Source organism: Melanostigma gelatinosum (assembly GCF_949748355.1).
Source record: "Melanostigma gelatinosum genome assembly, chromosome: 22".
In the NCBI taxonomy this organism is placed as follows: domain Eukaryota; kingdom Metazoa; phylum Chordata; class Actinopteri; order Perciformes; family Zoarcidae; genus Melanostigma; species Melanostigma gelatinosum.
In genome coordinates, this window is record NC_136655.1 from 6965477 (window position 1) to 6979478 (window position 14002).

General features: G+C 45.8%; 1 protein-coding gene across 1 annotated transcript in view; it reads right to left on the reverse strand.

Annotated features, from left to right (window-relative positions):
- The window catches only part of exoc4 (exocyst complex component 4), an 85938-nt gene that overhangs the window by 64692 nt on the left and 7244 nt on the right, over nt 1-14002 (reverse strand). The window contains exons 6-8 of the mRNA XM_079294086.1: nt 12650-12750; nt 12344-12498; nt 8562-8742 (exon numbers count right to left, since the gene is read on the reverse strand). Coding sequence (XP_079150212.1) covers nt 8562-8742; nt 12344-12498; nt 12650-12750 — 437 coding nt within the window. The remainder of the gene's footprint in view (nt 1-8561; nt 8743-12343; nt 12499-12649; nt 12751-14002) is intronic.

Below are 14002 nucleotides of genomic sequence, written 5' to 3' on the forward strand. Positions count from 1 at the left end.
TCCAGCTTATTAATGACTTCAAAGCTCCCACACAATCATACCCTGGGAGCTCAGCCTGCCTGCTCTGTTCACTTATCAACTTATTCATGAGCAGCTTTTTTTTTAACCAGAAGGCCTTTGTAGAGTAGAAGTAAAACAATAAAAATACACACATTTACTGCGTTAACCATCGGATTATGCTCACTTTGTTGCGCTCACGTGGCGGAAGCCACAAGTTGCTCTCAGTCATGTTAAAAAAAAAAAACATCACAATTTATGGCAACACACAGTCTACCAGGCCAACCCTGAAAAACAAAAGAAAACCAGAACTTTGAGGCCGCAGACACGACCGGGTGCTTAAAAAGTTAGTCGACCTTTTTCCCTGATCTGTCGACATGATCCATGGAGAGATCCATCAACGTCTTCTCGTGCTTCATAAAAATCTTATCACCGTCTAACAATAGCTGAGGACGAGCACATTGAAACCGTGAACTTCCTCTCCTCCATCATCTGTTGCTTTCATTGCCTCTCATTTCTCTAAATCTCTGCGTGCTTCATCATCTCTCACATTTCTATTTTCTCTCTATTGCTCCAGCTCCCTCATTTCATGCTCCCCCTTTTCTCTCTCTCTCTCTCCCTTCCTCTCTCCGTGTGAATACATATGTTCGAAAATAGCCTCCCATATCTAATAGCTTCATAATTTAGCAGGGCCATTTAGCCCGTGTGTGTGTGTGTGTCTAATCCGGAGGCGCCGCGTGGGTCAGCCCAGAATGGGACAGGAGTAATGGCCGAGCAGATGGAGATCCATCCCGAACCATAATGACGCAATTAACGCTGCGGAGAGCTCCCCCCATCATGCATGGGAAAGCCATGCTCGCATCGGCGGTAATTTGAGTGCACACACACACAAGTGCACAGCTATTAAAGAAAAAAAGAATACTTAAGCAGGTATCCTGTATGTTCTTTCACAGGTTGCAATGGCTTATTACAAACAAAAACTAAAATCGGTCAATTTTGTTGAAAAGACAGCTGAAATGCATTTCTCTAACTTCAAATTGATTTAATGTTGAACAAGGCTGATGTCGCACTGTAGCAACCGGTCATGAATGTAAATACGCACGGTCAACACGCGCACAATATCTTCTAATTACGCTCCAACATACTTCCCCACATCGCAGGCAGCACCAGGGCATCCACTTGCCACTAGCCTCACGCAGCAGCTAATCCCATCAGTGTATTAATTACTAATGATGAGCTGATGGAGCGAACGCGAACACCCCCCCCCCCCCCCCCGACTTGCTTGCGAGCTAACGCCCAAGCAGACTTAATGAAATGCCAGCGCCGGGCTGATGAAGGGGCTCCGACCCTACTTAAATTGCATTAGCCCAGAGACAGAGTGAACTTTGGAGGCAATTAGCTGGACGGCTAGGACAGAGAGGAAGATAGAGGAAGATAGAGGAAGAGAGGGATGGGAGGCGGCAAAGCAACACGGAAGGAGAGATACAAGTTTGAAGTCGTGGCGAAGAGAAAGGGCAAAGGATTATGGGAGTGAAATGCACACTGAACAGAATGTAACGGAGGAAATGGGAACGGAAAGAGAGACGGAAGAGAAGAACATGGAAGGCAAAGAGCACAGGTTACATAACCAGTTGTTGCTGATTGAACAGCTCAAGTGGGAAGTTAAAAAGGAAGACTTCAGTAGAGAGAAGAAGCTTTTGTTAACATCACCTAAAATCTGTAAAGATGCCTCTTTAGACCCTCAGCTCCTTTAAATCAAGACTTTTCTGTTTGCTGCTGCATTTAACTGAACCACATTCAATTCATATATTAATCAATTTCCTGCATTTCACTCCAGTATTTTATTTCTTACACTGTTTAATGTTTTAATGCAATGAATGTTCTTAATTGTTTTTAAATCTCCTTTTCTTTTGCCTTATGTTTTGATGCTTTTAATGGTTTTATGTGAAGCACTTTGAATTACCTTGTTGCTGAAATGTGCTATACAAATAAACTTGCCTTGCCTTTAAAAAGCGCTTTTACTTTGTTGCAAAGCCCAAACTACTGCAAACGACACCGACTGAATACATCTCAATCCCAGTGAGCAAACTAACTGTCAAGAATAACAGCACAATCTGAGAAACTTAAGACTTCACCCATGGGTTGTCAAGAAAGTGCCTTATGTTTCTTTTTCTTTTTTTTTCAATAAAACGACAAAAGTTTTACCAATTATAAATGAATCACAACATCTCACTTCAAACCTTGAAATATATTGTGTTGTCGTGTTAATAGGAGCCAACGTCATCTCCACCTGTCAACTATTCCAGTACGTCCCCGGGGAATTGATATGAGCAAACTACTACGTGTCACACGTAAGCTGCAATCATCCACACTGCACTACACACACACACACACACACACACACACACACACACAACCCCTGTTCAACACAAACAAGGCACAGCTAACTGGTTATAGCGTCACATGAACCAGATGATATACATGTATGTATAAAACCGTGCTTGAGGATGATCTCGACGTTAAGAAAGATAATCCACTAAATGTTGCTCCAGTGAATACGTCTGATGAATGTAAATATAAAAGATATTTGCTCTGTTTGACATCGTACTCGTCTGCTATTCACCGATGAAACAATGGAGCCGTCCAGCCTTTCCACGACTACTCACATGACCTGCATGTACTGTACTTGTCTCCGTAAGACAATCTCCCTTTCTTCCGTCCTCCTCCCTCTCGCCCGTCAGGTCAAGCATATGAAATCTCATTAAAACTGCTGTTACTCATGCAACAAAAGAGGCCCGGATCCTATTACCGTCACCTGTGTGTGACCGCGCCGCTCACCAGCAAGCATCAAAAATAAGGATAACCAGGAAGATCAGGAATTCGTAAAAAAAAAAAAAAAAAAGGAAGTGTGTTACAATTAAGGGGGGGAAAAATGACATGAGAGAATTGTGTTGCAGAGATATGAGGCCGAAAGATGGAAGACGGAAGCAAAACGGTAATTAGGAGACAACGGGGACACAAAAGGCAAAAAGGGAAAACAAAGAGTTCGCTCAGTGTCTGCACCCAGAGCGTCACATCAACGCAGAACAGCCCGCACGCACGCGTGACCAAAATAAACAAATTCAATGGATCACAAAATAATTACCGATGGCCCCCAGAGCTCGGTTCCAAATGGCACCATATCTAATTTAATAAAGGCCTGAAGCATCAACACATCTGCTGAAGCTGGCTCTGATCTCAGAGGAAGGCTAACGGTAGTACCACATGAACACAAAGTCATGTCTCTCTCCATATTTCCTTCTCCGTTTGAACAGTTCAGGTCACAGATCTGGACCTTAAACATGGAAGTGTCCTCTTAGCAACTTCTACAGAGTAGACGGATCCTGATGAGTTCCCCAAAACACTATCTAAGGCTCTTCACACCAGATACTAAGCTCCAGTGTGTGCATGTTTGGGTGGCTGTGTGTGTGTGTGTATGCAAAACTCACGTCTCTCCCAAGAGCTCCCCTAACAAAGACAATCATTTCCACCACCAACTGTTTAGTGTAATTCTATCAACCGACCAACCAACCAAAAGTGTTCGGCGCTTGAATGTCTTGGTTCTCGTCCCAAACATAAATCAGTCCACTGCTCAGAGTGCCAACTTCCATTCAAAAAATAAAAGAAAAAAAATCTTCGAGATTCATTATCAGCACTCCCATTCATTTCTTCCTAACCAAATGTCCTGATGTCACTCTCTGTATCCTCGTCCTCCATTCTGTCCATTTGGGCCCTAACGCCCAACAAATCAGTGCAATTAAGAGAGCATCACGCCAGGCTTTGCAGGTGCGCACTTGTCATTGGGATGAACTCTGCCGTCAATTGGCGACAATTGAAGAAACAAACATCACCTGATTTTCCCTTTCCTCGTTTCCATCCCCTGCTTCTTATTCAGTCTCGAACACACTCTGGGCTTTATTGAAATCGGCTGTTGTCCCTTTGAATCCCTTCGGCTGGTGTCTTGTCACAAAACATATTGACGGGTGTCCCTCGCTGCTAGCTTGGGAGTCAAAGCCCGGAGTGTCCTTGGCCATCAAAGAGCGCGTTCTTCACGCGGCCTCGTATTGATCGTCTTCCAGAAACTTCAATAACCGTCACAAGTTGTGACAGCGCTCCGGCCACAGACTGCTCCCACAGTACTGAACTACGGCTAACCAGCGGGGGGGGGGGGGGGTTCCCACCTCGAGCGCACCGCGTCTAGTCCATCTTTTGAAGGCCATCTTGTTCACGAGGGAGAGGAAGCTGTGTTCACCGGAACCCATTTCATTCCCCTCTGTGTCCTTGCCGTGTCCCCAACACGTTCCTTTTTTGTGTATTTATTGCTTGAAACAAAGAAGGAAGAGGAATAACAGAGGAGTTTGAATGTCGTTTTTATGGATACTATCCATGAAGAAGATGAGTTGAATCGTTCCTTTTCGCTGAGACAAGAAATAGCACTGAATGTGTTGAAAGGGCAATAATTACTGTATTTTATTAAATCTGAATAGCAAAAGAGAAGACAACACTGATTAAACATACAGACCACTGACAGTATTACTGACAGGACCACTATGGTTGTTGCTCACTGAGGCGGTAGTGAAGTGCAGCCTTCATCTGAATTCTATTCATTGTAACCGTACAGTAAACACAGTTCAGCATGTTTTTAAGTGCCATTGAGTTCGCTTATTTGTCGTGAAAACGGCACCTAGCATCTCGGAGTGTATGTGAGAACATTGATGTGTTGAGTTCTCCGACTCGTCCGGTTGCGTCGCAGCATCTGTGCCGAAAACAATACATGTCGATCATCCTCCAACAGCACACAGGACATGCTAACGTGTTCTCTTTCGCAACGCAAGTCATTAAGCGCAAGTCAGGGAAATGATTGCAAAAACATACATGAGCGGTTGATTAAGTCTCCGGCTCTCCAGTGATTTGATGGAGTGAATATACGTGGGATGTGGGGGGGGGGGGGGGGGGGGGGAAGGTTTGCTGAGAGACAAGAGTCCATGGTGGATGGTAGAGTCCACCGCGCTCCAGCGATATGGAAATGTGACGGCGCTTTGGAAGGCAGAATAAATGTGACACGTTGATTAAAATGTTGGGGCGAGAACAACGTCGCGATGTCTGTGCTTCATATCTAATTAAAAGAGATCATTGTCTGCTGGCTGCTCGCTGGCAGTTCAATTCGCCTCATTTTCACTCCGTTGGTGAGCCGAGAGAAGGCACTGCGTATTGAAGCCACGAGTATATATATACGTTTGTCTCGGTTAATCAATGGCAATGACAGGATTCATGAGGGGAGTTTAAACCTGATGGGGGGGGGTCGTGGAGGGATGAGATCAGAACCACATAAAAACCAGGAGAGAATATTAGAAGTTTCTGTTAGAGACGGATGGAAGCAATGTGTTAAATAAATCCTCAGTCAGTTGGTTAGTGCCACCAAGCGCACTCTGAAGCAGAGACAGGGGCCCTACACGTCAAAACGTCATTCTTTATTCGGAGCGCACATAAAGAAAGCTTTCTCATCTCTGGCTACAGTAGAAAATTAAAGTTAATATACTTAAGTTCCGCTTCTCTGGTGACGTTTCTGTGATCTAGGCACAAGGCAGATAGCTGGCATCTATCCATATTTTGCGGGCTCAAAGTCCCTCGTCTGCAGAGAGGAAGCTACTCATTAAAAAGTGGGGCTTGCACTCCGGTCACACACTCGCAGCAGACGACGGACCCGGCGAGCGGTCACCCGGTCACGAATCCTCGCGGAATGCGCAAATGCCGAGCTAATGAGCAAACTCGCGCGCCTCAAACCGAACGACCGACAAGGCCAAGAGGTGATGAGCGTCAGCAGCCAGCGACACTCTGTGGCAAAGACGCATTAAGCAACACTCCCACTGGGTGGTCCTAATGAAGCATTCAAAGAGAGGGTTATGAACTGTGATCTTCTACGAACTGTGTTACCCAATTACCTGATAATATATTTGTGACTTCTGTCTTTTTAATGATTCAAAAAGGAAACTTGTGGATTTTCTTTCCTGGCACCGAATGTTGTTTTGACAAACATTTACATCGCATTAAACATGCCGGGCTGACAAGACTGTCAGATGCGACTATATTGGTATTTTAAGAGGAAAGAGAAGCGCATTAATCATTTATGGTCACTGTGATTTCTTTGATACAGCAGTCTGCTTTGAAGAACTGGAAAGTTCCTGATGGAAAAAGGCAATCATGGATATAGGGAACAGCGTAGCAAAGGCACGCACTGGGGTGTGCACTTAGAAATGGAAATTCAATAATGGTGTGAATAATCAATAGACACACACACACACACACACACACACACACACACACACACACACACACACACACACACACACACACACACACACACACACACACACACACACACACACACACACACACACTACAGAAAGCAGACGATGGCGAAGTAACCTCGAAAAATACTCCTTTCCAGCATCAATACCGCCGATTACCATCCGGTCCTCTATGCTTTGAATCAATACCTCCACACTCACATTAACAGCAGAAGCATCCCCAGCATTCCTGAGCAGGGATTAGAACCATTACATGAATCTGGACTTTCAAAGCGTGTTGACTTACTCCCCCATTGCAAGCCTGCCGGGCCTCAGCCACACGTTGACGAGCGGGCGTTTCTGTGCCAAAGCCGTGTAACCGGGTGCACCCCCGTGTTTCTCTCGGCTCCTGCATCTGTCTGCTGGTGTGTCATGTGGAAAGGTCAATTTGGTATCTCCACTTCTCAAAGTGGGGGGGGGGGGGGGGGGGAACAACGTACCGAGAGGTTTCTGCACATGTCAAAGATGTGAACCGCAGTGGGTAAGAGGTGCAAGAAGTACTGTTACTGTAGTCGAGGGACTAACAAAGATCGCAAGCACATTTTGGCCACTAGTGAGAAAGTTCCTGCCCCTTTGGGGGTCTTAGGAGGTGAGATAAGGACTCAGCGTCCTATAAAATTTGACTGTGGGAGCTGTAGGAATTTAAACAATCTCATTGCTGATACGCGACTCTCTCAGACTGAGTGGGCTAAACGAAGGAGGTGAAAGAGAGTGTGGGAGTTGTGAGGGGGGGGGGAAGAAAGCGAGATAATGAGATGAAGAAGGAAATTGCATGGAGCAAGAGGGGTATGCACAATGTATGTATGTGTTGGGAAATTGAGAGACTCCAATACAGAGATGGCAAGGAATAATGCTGAAGGGAAATTGGAGAGAAGGGAGGCGAAAGAACAAGCAAGAGATGAGAGACATGGCAGGAGGGAGAGGGATGGACGAGGGCCTTTCATATTGATACAATCGGTCAGGAAATAATAACACGAGTGAGTGAATAAGAAAACCTCATTTCACGTAATGAGTATTCTAATCAAGAGATTACATTATCTCACATCGCAGAGACGGGGGAGAGCGAAGCCCCCTGGTTGGCAGTGAAGGCGAGCTGGGGAACGGAGCACATGCCTGTGCACGGTCACAGAAACACACATGTACTGTACACACCTAAACACTCCTGTGGTAAGGAATCCATGCATGCCAGCTGGAAGACAAAAAAACACTCCACTTATTGGAAGCGGATAAGCTGGGGCCCAAAACAAGATCAAGATCATGTACTTAAAAAGATGGTTGTTATCCATCTTGTGTATTTATATACAGTACTGCTAAGCTGTGGGTGGGTGGGTAAAATGTGTCTATACACATGAGAACTGCTTCAGAAAATGTGATAAATTCAACATTACACAGCTCCCAGTGAAGCAGCATAACGGAAGATGCTGTTTACTAGGGTATGAACACACCCACACACACACACACACATAGCTTTGAGAGCAACTACTGCCACAGAATTTCCTCCGTGATTCACCATAGGTCAGCTCAACAGCTGCTCATCCCCTCAGCCAATCAAACAGGAGCAGGGAGCAAGAAACCCCGCGTGACTGCACGCCAATTAAAAAACCTTAAATTAATCCAAGCGATCAAGCTCTTCCCCGTCTTCTCCTCTTGCTACTCTTCCCTGACAGATTGAATGCCATCCACCACATCGCTGCCAGTTCCTCAACTGATTCATTTACTATGAGAGAAGGTGAATTAAATCAATGTTTTAAAGGCAAGTGCAGGGTGGAAAATAAATCAATGACAAACAAATCTCCGTGGCGGTGGATGAAAAGTAAACTCCTGGGGGGGGGGGAATGCCAGCAAAGGGAAGGCAAAACAAACAAGGTGCAGTGCCACCATATGGCCCAATACTCAAGTAATAATGTGAAATGAACACTACAAAAGAGTGAAGCCATACATCAACGTTTAATGGACAGATTCCACAGGTTTCTGCTCTTTGCTGCACCGGCTTTCTAAGCAAGGACAAAGCTTTCTGCTCACAGAGAATAAAATCTATTGTAATCTTCTGGACTGAAAGACATGGCACACTTTGTTTTGTGTGTTGTCTAAACTTTGTGTTTTATTTGACGACCTATGGTCTTCTCAATGCTCCAAACACATGCTATTACTCTGCTATTACTGTGGCTGGTGTCTGACCTGCAGCACGGTCTGGATCTTGGCGGAGACGTCGGCCTGCTCGTACAGCTTGATGCCCTCCTCGTGGGCCCCGCGCGGGCACTGCACCGCGATCCGCTGCAGGTGGGCTAGCACCACGCTGTGCGCCTGGGCCACTGCCTTGAACTTGTCAAACAACAGCTCCAGCAGATCCAGCAGCAGCCTGTAGAGGGAGCCAGAGGGAGCCGAAAAGGAGGTGCAAAGATGAGCAAACGGGAGGGATGGGGGAGGAAAGACGAGTGGGGGAGAGATTTAGAGGAGTGAAGCAAAATTGATGAGAGACATTTCATTTTTTCACTTTTGGAACACATTTATTTGGTAAGCCGGCGCAGCGTTCACTTGACAGCTTATTAGTTAGGAAAATACACGACTTCTACAGCAAATAGCTTGGCCTTGGATTTCTGAAAAGAAGAAAACAGAAAGCCGCCCAGGAATACAGCTTCTGTTTTAATATTAGAAAGAGAGGAAACGTAGGAGCGTGGTGCGACTGCTCCAGCCAGCCAGCACACCAGCTAACAGGTTTGTTTTTCCCATCACAAGCAAAGACCAGAAAAAGTCTCCACACAGTATTCAGAGCAGCTGAGACACACCGAGGATCGCGGTAAACGGCATCCAAATCCGTGCATTTCACATTTACAACATTTAGGGTGTTTTGGTTACCTGTTTTCATTTAGAGTTTGTGTTCAGCACACACACACACACACACACACACACACACACACACACAAACACAAACACACACTTCTGCTCCAGCAATAACCCAGCGCCTGAGCCGGCGATGAGGGAAGTGGTGAGCGAGCTGGACTCGCATGAACAGCTACTCTCATTAGTTCTAAATGGCTCTGGCTGAAGAAGAGTGCACACAGCTCACAACCAAAAGGACCTTCCCACTTGATGAGAGTGCTGCACTCTGGGTTCGGAAACTCTCGGCAGCTTCGTCTCCGCTAATGCGTCCACGCAGACTTTGCTGCACCGGCTTTCTAAGCAAGGACAAAGCTTTCAAAGTAAAAGCGGGAACACAGGTTACATGAGTTGAGTCTGAATGAGTATAGCCAGTTCACCCAATGCTAGCGAGTGGCCACTTTATTTTAGTGGAGTTATACGACAGCGAAATAAATAGTGTTTGTCTTACACTTGTCATTTAGCACTCCCCTCTGGCTTTTATTTTTGTTATTGGTGGAGATCTTTGCTATACAGAAGGACAGATAAACCGAATGAAAGTTTGCGGTTGCAAACCAAAGAAGCAGAGATTGCCACAAGCGAGCATTCCATCTATTAAGTACACTCAAAAGCACCTGAGAGCCTTCATTAATGCCACGTGAATACGAGCTAATGCTGCGAGAAAAGAACGCACGCTAAAAGTTTTGTGAAGTGGCCATGGATTCCTGGGAAGGTATCCGGATAATGTAGAGGCAAGATGGATGCTTCACTGGGGGGCATTTGGGTCGGCTGTCTGTCACTACACTGGCAGTAGTGGCAAGTAAATGTTATTAATGGAGAGGAGAGCAGGCACAAATCACTGTGAGCTACAACTCAGCCGATGGAAGATGTTCGTGAGACGGAGAGAGAGGAGCTGTGAAATGTCAACGAGCCAAAGGAGTCTAGTCTCTCTCCCTCTGATGTATAAACAGACAAACTTTCAGAATTTGACAAATAATTCATGGTTGTGTATGCCCACGTAGAAGTGGACACACGCAAAATGTACGGCTCTGACCTGGACACCACTTATTTGGTTGAGTTTCTTAGGACACGCCACTTTACCCCTCACAGACACTTGCAGGTAGATAGACAGACACAGACACACACGAAGTGTAGGCAGCCTAGTCCTCATTATCTCCCAGTGGAGGCCAACCTAATCCATATTGTCTGTTCTGTGAGGCCTCACTTCTCATTTCCCCTCAGGATCGAAGCTCACACACGTCCGGAGAGACAGCAGGAAGCACACACACGTCTACGTACAGTCTCTGACGAACTGACCGGCACCTCGGGCGTGTGTGTGTGTGTGTGTGTGTGTGTGTGTTGGGGGGGTCGGCTGTCAGCCACAGAAACGACAGTAAATTAGCAGCCTGCAGAGTCTTTAAAGAACAACTTTTGAAATATCAAATATGCCCGGTCACCCTGCTGTCGTACACAGATCCACAGAGTAGAAAGACATCAAAGCCCACTCTACTCTTCGCAGAAGAAGAAAAAAAAAAAAAAACAGTATAAAAGAGACAAGCAATCAATCTTGTGATCAATGTGCTTTTCTTGTTGAAATGTACTTTTTTCTTAATGTTTTTTGGTCATTCAAGCATTTCTTCACTTTGAATCAGCTTTCTTTCTGAGCGATTCAGAATAATTTTTATATACACACCAAAAAAAAGAAATATGCCTCATTTCAGATAGCGTCAAAGACTGCTTTGATGTAAATTAAACTACTCACAGATCAGCGGTGCATGATAATAACTTGCGGGAACCTGTATGGAGTATCTTACTGAAGGTAAACATCTAGTGAAAGGAAAATGCACCTCATTGTGTCCGATCACAGAGGAAGCCAACGAGAACATAAACCTCCACCAGTAAGCCGCACGTCGCCGTAAAGTGCTTAAGTGTTGCAGTGCTATAAAACATAGTGTGCAATATGCAACGCCATTGTTCCCTACAAGTGGCTGGCTGGAGTTTCCATAGCAACAAGCCTCGACTTTAAATTAAAGTGAACATAGGCAGAAAAGGTGTGTACCCACACACACGCACACCTCTAAGTGTCGGCCCAAGGTGTTAAGCACTCGCACACATACACACAAGAAGGCAATTTTAAAACAATCTGTAAGGAGTAGAGCTGGCAATGAGCTACAAGGTGGCCGCTTGCATCAGAGATTCAGCAGCAGCCGGAGAGAGAGGGGAGGCAGACGAGGCCGGAGAGAACATCCCTGACAGAAAACAAGACGTTCCTCTTAAATGGTTCGGGATCAGTGGACTGAGGCCTGCGTTTCCCCAAAGTCTGCAGGAGCCGATGCGACCGCTTCTTAAAATGTAGCCGTTCTCTACGGCAGGTGTGAAGCTGTGTGTGTGTGTGTGTGTATATAACCGTGACTCGTCTAGGTTTAAAGCAGCAGAGAATCTGTTTTCATGGTCTGAGGCGGTCTTTACTGGGTTTCATACCTGGTTGACTGTCTGACTACGAACACCCTGGGACTGCATTCACAGCATGTTGTCTACCGCCCTCACCGTCGGCTGCACACATACCTAACGACTGGTTAGGTGACCAGTCCAAGCTATATTAGGAGTTATAAACGGCTGTACTGTATTAGTGAGTACACACGCGATTGGTCACCTTGTGCTTAATGACACTGTGGAACTGAGTCTAATGTAACAATATTAAAAACTCTCGTCTGGATAATACCGAGAGGATTACAAGTGACAGCTTTATTACGGTATTTAATCTGTAGTATCAACAGTAGCTGCATGGCGCCGTTTACACTGATCCTTTTTTGGAAACATTGCTGATTCTACGAATTATTTCTAATCAGGCAAGCATAATCATTTCAAATATATGACTTTAATCTAAGAACTGCTTATAGTTCCCTCTTCGTGGCTATCTGCTGACTGTATCTCCTTTTCCCAATTCATTTATTTCCTATTAATCTCCAGTTTTCACTGATTAATAGCAATCCTCACTCTTCAGGGAATCAGTCTCCACACTCAGGAAGCCATGGGATTTTACCACAGTGCCTTCCTCCTTCAGTCGGTGTGCCCTTACCCTGCTTGTCTCAGTATGACTGTACCTTGGCTGGCTCTCCTGGGCCAGGTTCTCTCCTCTCTGGTAAGCATGGTCAGCTATCTGAGTGGTGGACCTCTTGACGATCTGTTTCAGCTCGGGCTCCAGCCGCTCCATTATGGCTTTGATGGCCTCTGGGATTTTCTTCAACTTGGCCAGAGCCTTTGAGAAAAAAAAAAAGGACGATCGATGGAAACAGTTCACTTGACGCAAGGAAGGAAACGGCAGCACAGAACACACGGAGTGGACGTAACGGAGCGGAGGCGTGGCGATTCACGGTGTGTGTGTGTGTGTGTAGTGTTCTCCAATCTACCTTGATGAGGATGCCCATGAACTCAGCACTGTTCTCCTCTGGATCCACCTCAGGGAGGTCCGCTTGGTTTAACTCCCGCATGTCCTGCTGCAGCTCACGCACTGAAGAAAGCATGCACACACACAAACACACACACACACACACACACACAGAGTAACCGCTCCATCAATTTCACACAACTAGATATGTAAAAATTCAGGAACAAACTTCTCAATAACACTTCAATAACGTACTATATCTTCCTCTTTTAAGCGCACACACACCTGCACCTATCATGTTCCCCCCCCCCCCCCCCTTTCATGGTCTTTCCATCTGACTTAGCCACATTAGCAGCTAAATTGAGAGTGACAGCGTGGAATGACGCTCTAATTTCCATTAGATAGGGCCTCCCAATTCCCCATCAAAGCACGTTAAGAGAGTTAATGTTTATGGCAAGTTAATGGACTTTGGTTGCATTTCCTCTTTTCCCCTCATTCCAACTGGAGTTTGTGTAATAATTACGACAATTACTTGCTACAAATGAGGTGCTCTAATGCTATTAGACAAAATGGCAAGCTAGGCCACTGATGGAAGCCGGCTGATGTGTCGTGATCACAGTTTGTTAGCATGATGGTGCATAGGCACTTACCAGCTGGCGCTAGCTCATGGCCAGTGTCTTCTTTGCATAATTGGGATGCTGTGGTTTAGCCTTTCACTTTAGGCCTACAGGGCGGGCGAACTAAAGGAATATTCAGTGTGAATTTGTGGTGGTTTGTACGTTTGATTGCGTTTCAAAGTCGTGACGCGAGCATTCACGGTGATGGGAGAAGCTCAGTGATAATGAGAAGTGGAGATGTATAACTGAAATGATGGTCGTACTGTAGGAGACATAAGCCTTCAGTGAAGTAGGAGCTAAAGAGATAGAGCAGCAACGAGCCAATATGTGTGTGGAGGCTGAGTGGTATGCACAGGACGGTGTGCGCTTGCACGGCATCGACAGAGCTGAGAAGAAACTGTGAGTCGCCAACTTAGAACGCCAGGAGTGGGTGGTGAAAAAAAAAAAAGTGCCAGGCTTAATATAAAAACTCGGAAACACCAAGGGAACACAGAGTTATTGCAAGATTAACTTTTTTCATTATCTCCTTGTTTGCGTTCCTCTGTTCTCTGCCTGGGAGGAATGCAGCGCCGACTCTACGCCCCAGCAACCAAGAGAGAACTCGTACATCTCTGAATACAGTTATAGTCGGCATTATCGGCCCCTGTTAAAGAAACGGCTACCAGTTTGAGCGTAATGAATGCCGTTCCCCTGCTGTGATGACAGAGATGCTGGGTGACTAATGGCACAGATAGTGGGGGGGGGGGGGGGACACAAGA